This window comes from Muntiacus reevesi, chromosome 7 (assembly GCF_963930625.1).
Source record: "Muntiacus reevesi chromosome 7, mMunRee1.1, whole genome shotgun sequence".
In the NCBI taxonomy this organism is placed as follows: domain Eukaryota; kingdom Metazoa; phylum Chordata; class Mammalia; order Artiodactyla; family Cervidae; genus Muntiacus; species Muntiacus reevesi.
The window spans coordinates 62,634,554-62,653,018 of NC_089255.1; the positions used below are offsets into that span (position 1 = coordinate 62,634,554).

Sequence of the window (18,465 nt, forward strand, 5' to 3'; positions counted from 1 at the left end):
CAATGAAGTATTAAAGGGATAGAGATGTGTGATGTGTAAAATCTACTTTTAAATAGTTCATAAAAAATACTGTGGAGGGGAGGAGAAAGAGGGAGAGAAAGGAGACAAATGTGGCAAAACGTTAAAAACTGGTGAATCTAGAGGAACTTCCAGTGGCCCAATGGTTAAGAATCCAAGCTCCCCAGGTTCAGTTCCTGGTCAGGGAACTAGATTCCACATGCCACAACTAACAGTCTGCATGCCACAACTAAGACGTGGCACAGCCAAATAAATAAATTTTTTAAAAAAATTGGTGAATCTGAGTTAAAAGTACATAAGACTGTCTTATTCTTTTAACTTTTCTGTATGAAATCTTAGCCTATCAGGCACAAGTTTGTTTATTTATAAGAAAAAATACACATAAAGTAAGTTACAAATTATAGTGCATATTCACATTTCAATTAAGCCTTGAGCAGTTATGTAAAATAATTTTTAAATATCTTCTAAGATAGAAAAGTCTTTTTTCTGAAATAAGTTTTTATATAAAGTCAAATCCTTATGACTTAAGGACGGTTTTACAGTCTTAAGTGATTCTAGAAAGTGCTCTTGTTTCACTGTGGTCGCTTCCAGTCCATTTTCTTGCAGAGCCAGCAAGGCGGCCTATAAAAGACAAACAATAGGAAATAATAAATACGCTTCACTGTTGTTTTATGATATATGGTTATACTTTAAAATCTGAACATCAAAATCTCAGTCTCACTTCACAGAAGTTCAATATTCGTGGCAATAAAAACATTAAGCTAAAAAGCTAAAGTGATTAAGTCTTCTCAGTGAACCATCTTTCCTTCTACATTACATTCTAGCCTTAAACGTGGGGGAGGAGGGGTGGAGCAACGTGCAGAACAACTATATTGGAGTATAGATGAGATCAACTATACTCCAATATAAAATTAAAAAAAAAAAAAAAAGATGAGCGGCTGTATTCCTGACCTCAGAATAGGAGTTTTTAAACGGGACACAGTACTGATCATAAAGAAACGGAAAATGAACAAACCACTGTTATACTAGGCTTCCCTGGTGGCTCAAATGATAAAAAATCTGCCTGCAATGCAGGAGACCAGGGCTCACTCCCTGGGTCAGGAAAATCCCCTGGAGAAAAGAATAACCCACTCCAGTATTCTTGCCTAGAGAATTCCAAGGACAGAGAAGCCTGGCGGGCTCCTGTCCATGTGATCGTAGTCAGACATGACTGAACAATGAACACTTTCACTGTTACACACAAAACCACGGAAGAACTTCACAGACATAATCTTGAGTTAAAGAAGCAGACAGAAAAGGATACCATATGGTTCCATTAATATAAAGTGCAAAAGCAGCAAAAGTCATCTCCCCAGTGCTAGAAATCAGGAGAGTGGGTCTTTAGTGATAGAGGAGGGAGGCCCGCGGAAAACTTTTAGCATACTGATGACATTCTTTCTTGACCCAAGTGGTAGTTACACAAGTGTGTTCACTTTATGTTAATTCAGTGGGCTGTATCCTTCTGATCTGTGCATTTTTCTGATGTTATATTTTCACAAGTTTTTGGAAAGGAAAAACCTACAATTGCTGACCTTTTTTCTGCCCTCAAGATAAAGTTTAAATGCCTTAGAGTGCCTTACAGGGACCCGTGGGAGCCGGCCACTGGCCACCTCTTCAACAATGTCATCCCCTCACCTCTGATCACCTGCACGTTTTATTCCCGGTGCCTCAAACACTCCCCTTCTCTCCCACGGACTGGCTAACTCCCTAATCATCCTTCCACTTGCAATGTACACACACCTTCTCTCAGAAAGACTTCTCTTATTTTCAAGTCTGGACTGGTATTCTTCTTAGCACCCTAAACTTCCCCAACTCACTACATTTTTAAATTCAGTATCACCTCTCGGTACCACCCCCTGCCCCATAAACCCGTAAGCCCTGAAGAGAAGGTAAGGGACCAGAGCGGCTTGCTTCACCTCCCATTGTGCCTCCCTTTCAGTAAATACTGCCAAGTGAATGAAGATCTGAATAAATGCAGAAATGTGTAAATTTTCTTCACTAATTAACTTACTTCTTTGCAGAGGTTTCCAAGATCAGCTCCAGAGAAAAAACAGGTTTCTGCTGCTACCTTTTCTAAGGAAACATCAGGCCCCATTGGCATGTTTTTGGTACAGACTTTCAGAATAGAAAGCCTTCCCTGGAATAAAATAAAACATAATATGTTTAGAAGCTTAATGTTTGACACAATGTTATATTAAAACATACAGAATTTTCTATATTACAGAGAAAGTATATATATTTAAGAATTAAAAAATAAGAATCAGTTTTTCTCAACAGGTAAGAAAGTAAATGTGACATCAAGATAAACTTTAATATTTTTATAATTTTAAAAAAGTAAAATAGATTAAAAAATTTTTTTCATCCCTTCAAAATCTAATAAATAAAAAATGCAATTTCTGTGTCTTTCACCACTCACTGCCAGTGGCTCTGGTTGTGAAGGACAAAGGGTTTACTGATTCTTTGGCTATGGATACATTATATAATCTCTGTAAGCTCAGATTTCTCCACTGTAAAATAAGAATGCTCACCCAGATAATCTTCAAAACTCTTTAACGCTTTAGGATTCTTCCACTCTAGCTGTAAAATAATTTTGAGGAGACTCTTAATCTCAGTATTTTGAGACTTCCACAGAGCTGAAATTACTACCATTTTTTAGGCTTATGTTTCTCTGAAAACAGGGCCAGAGTACCCAGCAAAAGCAGATGAAAATGATGATATATGATGGGCCATCAGGTAAGGAAAAACACAGAATCCAGTATAGGACACACACCATGTATACCGACATCCAGTCAGGAATTCAACTCTGCCGTCTTCGTAGAGCTCAGACACTGATGTGTTATTAGGAATGCTCATACAGAGTAAATGTGCACAGTGATTACCTTTTCATCTGGAGGTGGAATATAAATAATCTTATCTAGTCTTCCAGGCCGTAACAAGGCATCATCTAACACATCAGGTCTATTTGTTGCTGCAACAACCATGACGTTGCTGTTGAAAATTTCTTGAAACTCTAGCTGAGGGAGAATATACAACACAAAGTAATATCAATAAGTTGTTCATTAGTAAATGTATTTTTTAAAAATTACAAATCAGCAGGTCCATTTGTTTTTAAATAGAATACTGTTTTCTTCATTCTAGAGTGCTTACATTTCCTATCCAGACCACCTTCTCAATATCAAGGCACCCTAGAAACAATTATTAATTGAAGAGCTACTTTGTGCACACGGTAAAGGGAGTGATCAACCCCAGTGGGGCATCTCTCAATGTGAGAACTGATGAAAAAAGCTCTACACCACAGCAGAGAACATCTATCTGCTGACAATGCATCTGAGTCCCAGCCAATGATTACAACTTAAATGCATGACTTGAAAAGACAGAAGTATCTGACTAGCAACATAGTATACCTATGAAAAGTCTTGGCTCTCATGAAGTCTTGAAGAGGGAGATTTATTTTACCTCTCTCTTTTTTTTTTTCTTTACAGAGTCAAAAATAACCAATATAAGTTGCATGTATATAAATCCAAGATGAAGATTTTTTAATCTAAGAGCTGCTATAGCAAGGCCTTACACATGCTAAGCATTCAGAATTGTTGAACTTAATTTTCAGAGCAGTTTTTCCATAATGTGATCTCTCAAAGCAATGAGGTCCCTGTATCTGTAAATATTTTAACAGAGGCTGGGTAAACACCTGTCAGAGGCTATAGAAGGAACTCCTGCTTTATGAGAACTGATTAGAACACCTCATGGGTCCCTTCAAATTCTAGTGGCATATGTCTCTAAGGAGCTATAAAGATTCTCTTTCTATAGAACAATTTAAGAAATGGGAAACAAGAAACAACCAGAAAAAACAAATAAAAGTTTAGGAAGGAACAGGATTTCCAAAGGTCAGTTTAACTTCATCAGAACCAAGGAAACCTCAACAAAACTGGAAATTTTTAATTATTGACTATTGGAAAGAATAGTCTGTTTTCTTCCATTTCACATAAAACACCAGTTTCACAGGATACAGAAATTAAGACACTCCCTTCTCCACTAGCAATATGTAGTTACATTTCCAATCTTAGGAAAAAATTCACATTCATACATACCTAAAATACTTTATTATAAAATTTGCCTCATCTTCCCAGCTAAATCACAATTTTATCAGCTCTGTAAAAATCCTAATAAACTGAAATTATAGAATTCTATGAGATGAATCCAGCATAGGGAAAGATAGTATAGATGCAGTCTATTTGGCCTGGACTTTTGGTGTATCCTGGCTAGTAAATACCTCTTCATTTTTTTCCAGCTGCTTGCATTTACCATGTTGATCTGATTTACTTCCTCTTCTCTCTATAGTCTTCAATCCAACACCATCTAATTCATTTAGAAGAACAGAAAGAACACGATCTTGAACATTACATTCTGTTCTGCTGATTGATCGAGAGCCCAAGATTGAATCAATTTCATCCAAAAACACAACTGCTGGTGTATTTGCTCTTGCTTGTCGAAATACCTTTTGTTCAAAAGTGGAAATATTAAAAGGCTATACATCATGCCTTACTCATATGAATGAATGTTTTCTGCACTACTATTTATAATTTTTAAAATATAAAAAGAAAGATTCTAAATGTCTAAGAACTGGGGAATGAACAAATAAAGAACAGAGTATTATACAGGGGTTAAAAATCTTATTTTCGAAAAACACTTAATATTACCGAATTTTAAAAGTGGTAACACAAGTTAAATCACAATAAAGATATATATGTATGTATATGTATATATATGTGAATGGATATATATATATATACATATAAAATGAGTGGATAGTACATATATATAATGAGTGGATGGGGCTGTTGCTGCTAAGTCGCTTTAGTCGTGTCCGACTCTATGTGACCCCAGAGACAGCAGCCCACCAGGCTCCACCATCCCTGGGATTCTCCAGGCAAGAGCACTGGAGTGGGTAGCCATCTCCTTCTCCAATGAGTGGATAGGTATATATACGTATCTATAATGAATGGATATACATATATAAAATGAGTGGATATTACATATATAATACATATTCCCACCCAAGGAAACAAAACGACAAAGAAAATTCACCCAAATGTTAACAGTAAGTAGAGAGATTATGGAGGATTTCCTATTTATACTTTTCTATATTTTCTAAGTTTTCTATACACAAACAGATATAACGTTAACAGGAAAAATAGCCAGTTACATTAAAAAAAATAAGCTTTATCCATAAGGCAAGAAACAAAAATTCAAAAGTAAACTTAACTACATGAGGGAAAACAAACCAACCAACCTGAGACAGGATTTTCTCTGAATCTCCAACAAAAGGTGAGAAGAGATCAGCTCCACTCACTGAAACGAAAGAGCAACGACAGCTCGTAGCCAGGGCCCTCACCAGCGTGGTTTTGGCACACCCAGGGGGCCCGTATAGAAGAACTCCCTTTGGTTGTGTCAGGCCCATCCTAACAAATTCCCGAGGGAATTTCAGAGGCCATTCAATGCTCTAAAAGAACACAAAAAGAGACAGGACACAAAAGGAAACAGTTGTTTTAGTATACTGTGAAAAAAAAATTCAATAAATCCATTCAACAATCTTCAGCTACCTGCTATGAGCTGGATATGGGGTCCACTCTCCACACAGCACCTAGTGAGTTTATGATGTAAGCGAGGTCATATCACTTCCTGCTTAAAATCTTTTAATGACTTGTCAGAATTACAATATTCAAATCCAAATTCCTAACTTATCACTGCTTACAAGGCCTAACATAATCCATCACCCAAACACCCCAGTTTGTTCCCATCTCAGGGCCTTTACTTGCTAGTCTCTCTGCTTAAACACTCCCTTACAATCTTTATGTGCTATTCTGCATTACTCAGGTCTCCACTCAACAGTCATTTCCTTGGAGGGGTCTTCCCTAACCACTGTAGTTAAAACAGACCTTTCTCCTCCTAGGCACTCTATGCTACTATCCATTTTTTATTTTTGAAGCACTCACTCATTTGCTATCTGAAATTACTGTATTCCCATGTTGAGTTTGTCATTCTGCTCTTGCCAGAATGTAGGCAAAGTTCACCTCTAAATCCCCATCACCTGGAATGACACCTTCACAAAGTAGGCACTCATTAAATGTTAGCTGAATTATAAATAAATCCTTAGTACCTCTGAGGTAGATGGTTTTGTTATCATCATAATTTCAGAGATGCAGAAACTCAGGCTTAAAAAGTGAAGTAACTTGCCCAGGCCTTATTACCTTATTGAGAGTGAGGTAGCAAAACTAGACTAATCCCAGACAGTGTAGGTCAAGAGCATGAGTTCTTTACTACTGATACATTGCCTCTACAAAAAAAGACAGACAAGATCCCTGTGCTAGAAACTCCTATTGTAGTTGGGGAGATAGGCTTAAAAACTAACAACCAGGCCAGAGTAGGGCATTCCGTGGACAAGGAACAAATATATACAAAGACACATCAAACCATCCAGTTCATCTCCCAGTGGTAAGCAGAACAGAGCGGAGGACTGGGAGGCAAGGAGTGATGGAGCTGAAATGGAAGTAGGAGTCAGATCATACTGGGCCTTGACTGTTTAGTCAACAATGAGGAAGCAGTATGGAGAATGAACTAGAAGGAAATGAAACCAGAGGGAAGTGGTCAATGAGTGGGATGACTCAGACTACAGAAATAATAAGGCTGTGTATGTCACAGGCAGCAGAGACCGTGTGGAAAGGATGGACTTGAAACATAAAATATAAGTGTATTTTATGCAGGGGGCGAAGTCCAGAGGGGAAGTTACGTGACATACAACATGAGATGCATTTAGAAGACAGGTCTCTGACTTAGGGGATGGGGTAACTGGCTGTCTTCACTGGGAGAGGGAATCCAGATGTAAAGATGGAATTGACAAGTTGAACTCTGGACATGCCACGCTGAATTTGAGATCCCTGGAAGTTATTTAGTAGGCAGGGAGTTAAGTAGTTTTGATGGTCAAAAGATTTATGAGTTAGCTGCTTTCAGGAGACAGCTGAAGCCTGGGACACGCTTCCGGAGATGAGAGATGAAGGACTCTTAGAAAATGCAAAAAGATGACTCTTCAGAGCTTGAAGAATTAGCACTTAAAGTGAGGGAGAGGAGTGCTCAAAAAGGTAGGAAAGCCTAACATCTCAGAGCTAAAGGAAGACAGTGTGTCTCACAGCAAAGTATGGCTATTTTGTGAAGATTAAATGAGAACATCTAAGAAAATTAGAGCATATTTAAATGTGCTTTAAGAAAACAGGAGATATCAAGGGAAAATTTCATGTAAGGATGTGCACGATAAAGGACAGAAATGGTTAAGAATCTAACAGAAGCAGAAGAGATGGCAAGAATACACAGAAGAACTGTACAAAAAAGTCTTAATGAACCAGATAACCAGGATGGTGTGGTCATTATCTAGAGCTGGACATCCTGGAGTATGAAGTCAAGTGGGTCTTACGAAGCATTGCTATGAACAAGGCTAGTGGCAGTGACGAATTCCAGCTGAGCTATTTCAAACCCTAAAAGATGATGCTGTTAAAATGCTGCACTCAATATGTCAGCAAATTTGAAAGACAGCAGTGGCCACAAGACTGGAAAAGGTCAATTTTCATTCCAATCCCAAAGAAGGGCAATGCCAAAGAACGTTCAAATTATCATACAATTGCATCATTTCACATACTTGCAAGGTTATGCTCAAAATCCTTCAACCTAGACTTCAACTGGCTGAAGTGAACTGAAAACTAGATTTACAAACTTGATGTCAAAGAGGCAGAAGAAATCAGAGATCAAATTGCCAACAGTTGTTGGATCATGGAGGAAGCAAAGGAATTCTAGGAGAACATCTACTTCTGCTTCATTGACTACGCTAAAGCCTTTCATTGTGTGGATCACAACAAACTGTGGAAAATTCTGAGAGATGGGAATACCAGACCACCTAACCTGCCTCCTGAGAAATCTGTATACAGGTCAAGAAGCAACAGTTATAACTGGACATGGAACAACGGACTGGTTCAAAATTAAGAAAGGTGTACAAGACTATATATTGTCACCCTGCTTATTTAACTTCTATGCAAAGTACATCATGTGAAATGCCAGGCTAGATGAAGCCTAAGATGGAATCAAGACCACCAGGAGAGGGCTGCCCCTGACGGTTCAGTGGTTAAGACTCCACGCTCCCAAGGCAGGGGACCTGGCTTCAATCCATGGTCAGGGAACTAGATCCCGCATGCCACAATGAAGATGGGAGGTCCTGTATGATGCAACTAGGACCCAACACAGTCAAATACATACATACATATAGACAGAGATACACACACACACACACACACACACACACACACACACACACACATATAAATATGTATAAAGATTACTGGGAGAAATATCAACAGCCTCAGATATGCAGACGATACCACTCTAAAGGCAGAAAGTGAAGAGGAACTAAAGAGCCTCTTGATGAAGGTGAAAGAGGAGACTGAAAAAGCTGGTTTAGAATTCAACATTCAAAAAACTAAGATCATGGCATCTGGCCCCATCACTTCATGGAAAATAGGAAGGGAAAAAGTGGAAACAGTGACAGATTTTCTTTTCCTGGGCTTCCAAAATCACCGTGGGCAATGACTGTGGCCGTGAGTTAAAAAATGCTTGCTCCTGGAAAGGCAAGCTATGACAAACTTAGATATCTATTAAAAAGCAAAGATATCTCTCAGCCGACAAATGTCTGTATAGTCAAAGCTGTGGTTTTTCCAACAGTTGTGTACAGATGTGACAGTTGGACCATAAAGAAAGCTGAGTGCCAAAAAACAGGTGCTTTCAAACTGTGGTGCTGGAGAAGACTCTTCAGAGACCCTTGGACTGCAAGGAGATCAAACCAGTCAATCCTAAAGGAAAATCAACCCTGAATATTCACTGGAAGGACTGTTGCTGAAGCCGAAGCTCCAAGACTTTGGCTACCTGATGCAAAGAGCTGACTCACTAGAAGACCCTGATGCTGGGAAAGAGGGCAGGCAGGAGAAGGGGGCAACAGAGGATGAGGTGGTTAGATAGGAACATCGACTCAACGGGCATGAATTCGAACAAACTCTGGGAGATGGTGGAGGACACAGGGGCCTGGCGTGCTTCAATCCGTGGGGTCACAAAGAGTCAGACACAACTTGGTGACTTAGCAAAACAAAATGTGCCTACCCATGGATACAAGGATTCCAGGGTTCACTGTAGATACAGCTCCTAGCTAAGATAAATAAATTATGATGGATACTTATAAATTAGTCTTGTGTGTGCTTGATTTGAGAAACCTACTTTCTTATGGAAGGATCATCCAAAGGGGAATTGGCAAAATTAATTTCTGGAACTGCAATGCAGGTAAGAAAATCCAGTGAGCTGTGGCCCTTAACAGTCACTGTGCCAATCAGTATTAAGTAACTACTCAGGCCAAAGTGACTGTTAATTATAATTTTGTGTTTTTACCAGTCCTGGGGTAAATTCAGACCTATGAATGAAAAATTTGTATTTGTACAGTCTATGACTAACAATCGGTTTTACATGTTTAAATGTTAAAAAAAAAAAAAAGAATATTCTGTGATGTGAAAATTATATGACTTCATTGTCTATAAATAAAATTTCATCAGAACACAAATACTCATTACATATGACTGCTTTTGTGCTGTGATAGCAGAGTTGAATGACTGCAACAGAGACCATAAAACCTAAATTATTTACTTTTTGGTCCTCCACAGAAAGAGTTTACTGATCCTTCATCTAAATTAGAAACTCTTTAGAGCAAAAACTAAACAAAAAGATGAAGAAAGCAAGTATGAAAAATGGCAATTGATGTCTGTAGAGTCCAGTTAAACAAGGACTGAAAGGTGATCATCAGATCCCGATGTTAGGTTCACATTAGTGAAGGCAGCCGTAAGTTTCAGTTCCACTTGTTTACAGCACAAATGCATTACACTTAGACCATCATATTCTACTGACTTAAGCAGATTCTTTATCTCACCTGCTTTAACTTCAGTTTTACATCTTCAAGGCCACCAATCTGCTCCCAGCCAACAGGTTTGATGTCTGTCAGTCCAATGACACTTCGAAATGATGAGGGTTGGATCTTTTTAAAAGCTTCAAGGAAGTCTGTTTCATCAATCGTCGGATCGTCCTGGTTCTGAAGAAATCCACCCCAAAAGCGAAATCAAACCAAAAATCAGGTGGGCCTTTTTTGTGGTACACGAACATGATTACTTTTTTATTGTGATCCTTATTTGAATTTATACATCTATTTTGTTATCACTATAAAGAAATTTATAACACACAGTATGAAAAAATTAAACGTCTCCCCCTCAACTCCCACCAATCTTCATCCCCAGAGAATGTCAACAGTCTCCTGTGTATTCTTCCAGTATGTTTATGACATATGTATATCCTTTCAAAGAGACACACAAATGGGACCATACTGTGACATTAATTTGTACTTTTTCATCTCTCAAGAATCTTTTCATGTCCACAAATACAGTAATACCTCACTCTTTCAGACAACTGCATAATATTGCATGAATATTTTAATGATACCCTTCTGTTGAACAGAGGTTTTCCAGTCTTTTGGTGTTAAACACAAAGCTGCGACTGAATGTCTTTGTACACATGTTCAAGTATTTTATATAATACTTGCCTCAAAATAGAATTACTGTGCTTAAGAGTATGCACACTTACAATTTTCATAGCTACATTAAAATGTGCTCCAAGCTGTACCAATAATATGAAGCTATTTTCCCCACACCTAACATTGGACATGACCAAACGTTAAATTTCTGCCATTGTGACAGAAGACATGGTGTTTAATTAACATGGTGTTAATTAAACTTCTTCAATCAAGAGTGAGGTAAAAGGAATAATGGAATTAGAAAATAAATTTTTCAACCATTACAGTAATGGCTATTTGAGGCAAGAATCATCAGTGGATGCCAATCTAGGGAAGAGAAAGTCTGACGGGGAACAGGATACTTGCATTGTCTCAGAGGGGTTCCTCACAGATTTCTTATTAGTTGCAAAGGGAAAAATAACAGCTCTACAGCAGATAAACTGGACCAACACTTGACTAGTTGATCGCACCAGTCATCCACGAGGGGCACCCCCAGTGAGGAGCAGGTGGACACACTCACATTTAACGCAGTGTTCCCACTGGGCATGCGTAACCTGAATCTAACTAGGAGGAAACAGACAAACCCAAACTGATAGATGCTCTGTAAAATCACTGACTTTAAATCTTTAAAAATGTCAATGTCAAAATTTCACACACACACCAAGAAAGTGCTATGGAAATGTTCAAAATTAAAGAAAACCAAAAACTAAACATAATACATTACCCTGGACTAAATCCGACACTGAAGGAAAAGGGTGCTACAAAAATTGAAACAGCCAGGAAAATCAGAATAGACACTGTAGATGTGACAACATTTTGATCAGTGTTAAATTTCCTGAATATGAGATTATACATACTCGTTCCTAGGAAATGGACACTAAAATATTAAGGGATAATGGGTTAAAACGCATGCAACCCGTTTTCAAATGATTCAGAAAAAAAAACAACGTGTATATGTATACAGTTGACTCTTGAACAACATGGAGGTTAATCCTCATTTAAGTAGAGGTAGCCCAACAAATCTGTTGTTCCCCGCATCCGTGTGGATTCAGCCAATCCTGGACCGTGCACTACTTGTAGGATTTACTATCAAGAAATATCTATGTAAAAGTGAACTGGCGCAGTTCAAACCCATGTTGCTCAAAAATCAACTGTATATATATAGAGAGACAAAGAGATGAGAGAAAAGAGAGGAAGATAAAGCTAATATGGCAAAATGATAAAAACTTGTCAGCTTGGATAAAGGAATTAGCAGGAGTTCTCTACCTTCAACACTCCTTGAAGTTTTAATTTTTAAAATTTTTCCCCTGAAGTTTTAATTATTTCAATATAAGTTTTTAAAAAAGAGAAAGAATCAAAACAGACTAATCTTTAAAGAAAGTTGAGGATTTTTCATGTTTATTAGTCATTTGTAATCCTTTCACTGTCAACTACCAGTTCATCAGTTCATATTTTACTATACATTTTCTCTTGGAATGGTCTTATTGCTTTGTTAAGACTTCTTTCTATACCAAGGAAATTGGTCTTTTGTCATGGGCTGAAAGTATTTTTCCCAGTCTGTCTCATGTCCTTGCCTTTGCTTATAGTATTCTTTGTTTTGCTTTTGAACTTGTCGTCTTTTTTAAAAATAGTATTGTTTTGCCATTCTAAAATTGTCAAATCAGTAAATTATCTTCTTTTGGCTATTAAAAATTCATATTTCTATTTGTAATATCTGTATTATATCTAAGTATTTACCCTTACATCAAATTCTGAATATTTAGTTGTCCCAAAATTCCCATTTTCAATAACAAACTATTTTATCCCATTAAGATTATAATCTCTGGGAGATGAGATTTCAGATAACTTTTATCTTATTTAATTTCTCACAAAGAATGTTATTAAATAATTTTTTTAAATAGAATCTTTTTTTTCCCTAGCTAGCAGTATCAGATATTGAGTAAATGAATACTAATATACTTTAAGTGAACACCAACTAACATTTGAAAATCCCATTTACACTTCCAGATCATTAGTGTGTGTATTATTCACTTGATTTTCATAAACCTTTCAGGCAGATAAAATCATTTCCCCTCCATGTGTATATGTTTATGTGTTAAACTGTATTTCCAATACTTTAATAGACATACTTGACAAAAAGCTGAACAAACTCTAATGTGTCCTCATCTGCCCTGTAATAGACAGAGGCAGCAACAGCCCCTCAGCTGCCTGGAGAGGGAAAAAGAAACAGATGCAACCAGTACGTGCCCAGACGCCTCTGTCCACTCTTCCTTTTTGCCTGTCTTTCCCACTTTCCCTGGTTGTTTATGGACTCAGCCATCACCTGGGGTAACTATGTCTGGGCAGGCCCTCTTGAAGCAGCAGTGGGCTCCACCCCAGGACAACTGCAGTGGGCTGGTCCACCTAAGCCAACGTGCTTTAGGCCAAACCTGGAACTTCGAAGCAGTGGGAATTCTAAATGTAAACCTCTGTTCCCACAACCTGTACTCCTGTCCTCCTTTCGAGGCATATATTCTCATATCTTCACACATGGGACTTGTCATTAAATCTTTAAGCACTTTTGGTCCTAAACCCCAAAGATGAGGACTTAAAGTTCATATAATTCCTTCCCTACCTTCAGTGTAAGAGTAAAAATAAAGGAAAAGAAGATGAGGAAGGATATAAATTAACTAGGTAAAAATGTTCTCAAAATCTAGGATAAATCATCCTTTTATGGTTTAAAAAAAAAAGCCCTCAAAATTAGGGGTTAAAAATTATTTAAGATCAAAGGACAATTTTAAGCGTTGCAACAGAATCCCTAGCACAATGGAATTAATTTTTTCTGGAGGAGTTTAGGGACTCAGAATGACTTATTACATACAAAGTGAACAGATTTTCCAATCTATATTGTTGAAAACTACTACATTTAAGTTAATATCCCAACTATTTTTTCAAAAGGCAGTCATGAATTAAGGATTTAAATGTCAAAGATGAATTTAAGTAAAATTCCAGGCACCTAATCTTCTCCAGAGTAAGAATAGGTTCTTTTCCCTACAAGATGAGTATTGATAAAAAAAGGGGAAAACAGTATCTTAATAATGGAGAAATCTCAGAAATAACCACCTTATCCAAGATATCAAACCAGTAACAGGACAAAGATATATCATTTCTACCTAACAGACGCAATGAGAAGAACACAGTATCATTTCTGGAATATTTCTGCCAAAAATGCAAAACCTGAATCAAATCATGAGAAAATATCAGTCAAACCTACACTGAGGAATATCCTACAGAACAACTGAACTGTACTCTTAAAAATAATTAAAGTCATAAAAGAAAGTCTGAAAAATTTTCTAGATTAAAAATTAAGAAAACCATGACAACTAACAAATGAAATGTGTAATCCTGGATCAAAAAATATTTTTTTTCTTTTTTCCTTTTAAACTTTTTGCTACAAAGAAAATTAATGGGACAAATGGTGCAATTTGGATAAGGTCTACATAGATTAAGTAAAAGTTAGTATTAATTTCTTCATCTTGATTATTGTACTATTGGTTAGTCTGATATTAGGAAATAAACACTCAAATTTTCAAAGTTCTGTGGGCATCTTGACTGCACTTGAGAGTATGAGTATATATATATAAACAACCATACACATGAAGAGAGTATGATAAAGCAAAGGTGGTAAAATGTTACATTTGAAGAATCTGGGTGAAGAAAACGCAAAAATTCTTTGTACTATTTTTGCAACTTTTCTCTAAGTCTGAAGTAGATTCAAAATAAAATGAAAATTTTAAAGACACATGTTTGATTCTTCTGGGGGTACAGTGTCTTTTTCCTTATTGCTCTGGGCTTTAGCACTAAAGAGTTAGTATGGGAGAACGGGAACAGTCCCTCGGCCGACCTAGAGAAGTCAGCTCTCTGTCCCCACTTTCAGTCATACACTATTTATAAATGGAATTCAGATGTAAAAATACATATAAGAAACAGATGTCTACAGATGTACAGAACAGACTTTTGGACTCTGTGGAAGAAGGTGAGGGTGGGATGTTTCAAGAGAACAGCATTGAAACATGTATATTATCTATGGTGAAACAGATCACCAGCCCAGGCAGGATGCATGAGACAAGTGCTCGGGCCTGGTGCACTGGGAAGACCCAGGGGGATCAGGTGGAGAGGGAGGTGGGAGGGGGGATCGGGATGGGGAATACATGTAACTCTATGGCTGATTCATGTCAATGTATGACAAAAACCACTACAATATTGTAAAGTAATTAGCCTCCAACTAATAAAAATAAATGGAAAAAAAAAAAAGAAACAGATAGACGTCTAAGGCATCAAAAGTTTCAAGAAAAGGTACTTACCACTTTTTTAAGTCCCCAAATTAACTTGCTACATTAATAAGAGGGTTAATGCAGGTCATAAACCAATACTCCTCACCTTCTCACTATGAAGCAGAGCCTGCATGGCAGCCTCCCTACAGAGTGCAGTCAGGTCTGCGCCAACATAGCCAACTGTCATTTCTGCAAGGAGGTTCAAATCAACTTGACCAGAGACAGGCATCTTTGAAGTAATCACTTGTAGAATTGCCTTTCTTTGTTTAAGAGTGGGAGTTCCAATGACAACCTATGTGCGAAGCAAGAAAAGAAAACATTTACAGCTTAAAAATATTCTTTTATCTTCACAAACATGTATAATAATTTAGCGAACAAATCTGGAACTATTACTAGGTACTCTTAAGTACATATCTTAGATTCTGAATATGAGAAAATCCTTATTTTCAAGAGTGGAAAAGCTGGCTTGAAATACAACATTCAAAAAACTAAGATTATGGCATCCGACCCCATTACTTCATGGCAAATAGAAGGGGAAAAAGTGGAAACGGTGACAGATTTTATTTTCTTGGGCTCCAAAATCACTGCGGACAGTGACTGCAGCCACAAAATTAAAGGATGCTTGCTCCTTGAAAAGAAAGCTATGACAAAAATCTAAACAGCAAATGAGAAAGCAGAGATATCACTTTGTCAACAAAGGTCTATATAGTCAAAGCTATGGTTTTTCCAGTAGTAATGTACAGATGTGAGAGTTGGACCATATAAAGAAGGCTGAGTGCCTAAGAATTGATGCTTTTGAACTGTGGTGCTGAAGAAGACCCTTGAGAGTCAGTCCTCTGGACTGCAAGGAGATCAAACCAGTCAATTCTAACTGAAATCAACCCTGAATATTCACTGGAAGGACTAATGCTGACGCTGAAGCTCCAATAATTTGGCCACCTGATACAAACAGCCGACTCATTAGAAAAGAACCTCTGCTGGGGAAGACTGGAGGCAAAAGAAGGGAGTTAAGAGAGGATGAGATGATTACTTAGCATCACTGACTCAACGGACATGAGCTTGAGCAAACTCCAGAAGATAGTGAAGGACAGGGAAGCCTGGTGTGCTGCAGTCTATGCGGTCGCAAAGAGTCAGACATGACTTAGTGACTGAACAACAACAACAACGTCAGGAAGTTTTTATTTTGTTATTTTTGAGAACCTACCACATTCTAGGAGCCAGTTAACCAGAAAGTCTACGTCCCTGCCCTTATGGATCTTATTCAGCAGACAAGTATTAGATGGTGTGAGGAAGAAATCCACTCAAGTTCTAAACAGATTATGCTAAAGTCTGCAATTATCAGCTGTCTCTTTACAATCCTACCACAAAGTTCAAACATCACAACCACTATTCAAACTATCTAACAGAAATCAAGAATCAATTTAGGGCTGAAGTTTATAAAATAATACTTGAATGTCTGAATATTTTGAATATTCAATCTTCCTGGCAACTAAGAGAGCAAGTGTGGTACAGGATGCTGGCATTCAGACAAGGAATGAATAAATCTAGATAGAAGAGTTAATGTCTGCTTTGATTTAGTTCTTCCCTGCCTTCTTTCTTATTTCAACACATTTGTTTCTTGAGGCTATCCTTCTACTTTAGAATCTCATTCCAAATCCTAAGAGTTTAATAGCCTGTGTGTTAGTCATGTCTTACTCTTTGTGACCCCATGGACTATAACATACCAGGCTCCTTGGTCCATGGGATTCTCCAGGCAAGAATACTGGAGTGGGTTGCCATTTAATAACTTGTAGTAGTCCTTAAAAACTAACACTACTGATAACAGTATTCATCCTCAGGCCCTGTACAACAATCCCAAACGGCCCCCTGGCTTCTCAGAGCAATTTGACTCTGCGAGGGAAAGGGTCCTGGCTCGCAGATCATTTGTAAACCAGAGAACGGGTTCTCTAAAAATAAAATAAAATAAAATAAAAGCCCCACTCCAGTCTCCCTGACTTCCAAAGTTAAGTGGGAAACGCCTCGGGGCAGCCAACCAGGGGCACATGAGGCCAGGTTCAGGGGTAACGCGCTAACTGGCTGAGCATTTTACCTCTCGGTCGAACCTCCCAGGTCTGCGTAGCGCTGGATCTAGAGCATCCGGCCGGTTGGTGGATCCCACAACCACCACCTCGCGGTCCTCACCGATGCCGTCCAGCAGCGTCAACACCTGGGCCACCACGCGGCTCTCAGGGGCTTGGTGTGGGCCGCCCCGCCGGGGACACAGGGCGTCCACCTCGTCCAGGAAGAGGAGGGTGGGACGGCGGCTGGCCAGCTCCCGGGCGCGCTGGAAGATCCGCCGCACATTTTCCTCCGTCTCCCCGGGCCGGGAGCCCTGTAGCGCGGGGGCGCTCACCGCCAGCAGCTCCGCGCCCGTCTCCCGGGCCACTGCCCGCACTAGCTGGGTCTTGCCCACTCCCGGGGGGCCGGCCAAAAGCACCCCGCGTGGCACTTCTAGCCCTAGAGAGGCCAAGGCGCGCGGGTAGCGGAGCGGCAGGCGAAGGAGCTCCCGCAGCGAGTCGGCCGCCTCCGAAAGCCTCCCCAGGGGCACCTCGGGCTGCGGCTCCTCTTCCGACCGAGGGACCTCGCTCAGACTGATGTGGGTGCGAGGGGTGACCAGCCCGGCCGGATTCGGGCTGGGCGCTCCGCTAACGATGTGCAGGGCGGCCACTGGACCCGGAGCGCCTGGTGGAGCGGCCACCACGTGGCCCTGAGAGACTGGACGGTTCCTCAGCAGCTCCTGCACCGCTTCCAGCACCGCGGCTGTACTCTGGGCACCGGACGCGCCCGCTTGCTCCCGCAACTCCGGCCACACCGCGAGGTGCCGAAGTGGCGGGCAGGGCACTAAGCGGAATCGGTTCAGGTTAATAATCCCCCGAGACCCCGGCGCCCCCATTGCAGTCCCCGGGCTAGTGCACAGCGGGTCCAGCTGCACAAAGCCGTCCGCTCCATCCCGCCGCGGCCAGGCGGTGCAGAGGCAGGAGCCACCGTCGGGTAGCGAGATCTTCACCGCCGAGCCCAGATGGGCGCCTAAGGCGCGGAGGGCGGTAGGGCCCAAACGACAGCGCTGGGTGCCTCGATCCCTAGCATCTACGGGTAGCAGCTTTAAGGGAGGTCCTTCGGGAAAGGAACCCGAGTCCGGAGCCATTTCTCACGAAAGACGCAAAACCCAGGAAAATAAGGTAGGACTTCCACCGGGCCGGAAAGACCGGCACACCGCGGCCGGAAGCGGGTGATGCGCATGCGCCAGGGAAGCCGCAGATGCGAGTCCCTGATAGGTGGAAAGGACCAATAGGAAGTTAGACTAAGTTAGACAATGATGGGTCCGTCAGGCTACTTTGCCACGGTGTTAGCTTTGCTGAAATCTCGTCGCCCTCTTTATAGTTTTGCAGACACTATGAGTGAATTCTGGAGTCCATA

General features: G+C 39.9%; 1 protein-coding gene across 4 annotated transcripts; it reads right to left on the bottom strand.

The window, feature by feature from the left end:
- Window positions 1-308: 308 nt before the first annotated feature.
- On the bottom strand, window positions 309-18,249 carry AFG2B (AFG2 AAA ATPase homolog B). Of its 4 annotated transcripts, none has more exons than XM_065941433.1 (8): window positions 17,099-18,249; window positions 15,116-15,301; window positions 10,064-10,222; window positions 5,348-5,557; window positions 4,360-4,552; window positions 2,937-3,067; window positions 2,069-2,194; window positions 311-639 (listed from the first exon to the last, which is right to left on the bottom strand). In XM_065941433.1, exons 1-8 carry the CDS (start codon window positions 18,191-18,193, stop codon window positions 472-474), a joined length of 2,268 nt encoding a protein of 755 aa, XP_065797505.1. In that variant the 5' UTR covers window positions 18,194-18,249; the 3' UTR covers window positions 311-471. The 4 variants fall into 4 exon arrangements, 3 of the variants coding, with proteins under 3 accessions (XP_065797506.1, XP_065797505.1, XP_065797504.1); XM_065941432.1 differs by having other exon boundaries at window positions 317-639; window positions 2,937-3,071; window positions 4,328-4,552; XM_065941434.1 differs by lacking the exon at window positions 4,360-4,552 and having other exon boundaries at window positions 309-639; window positions 2,937-3,071.
- Between the last annotated feature and the right edge of the window lie 216 nt (window positions 18,250-18,465).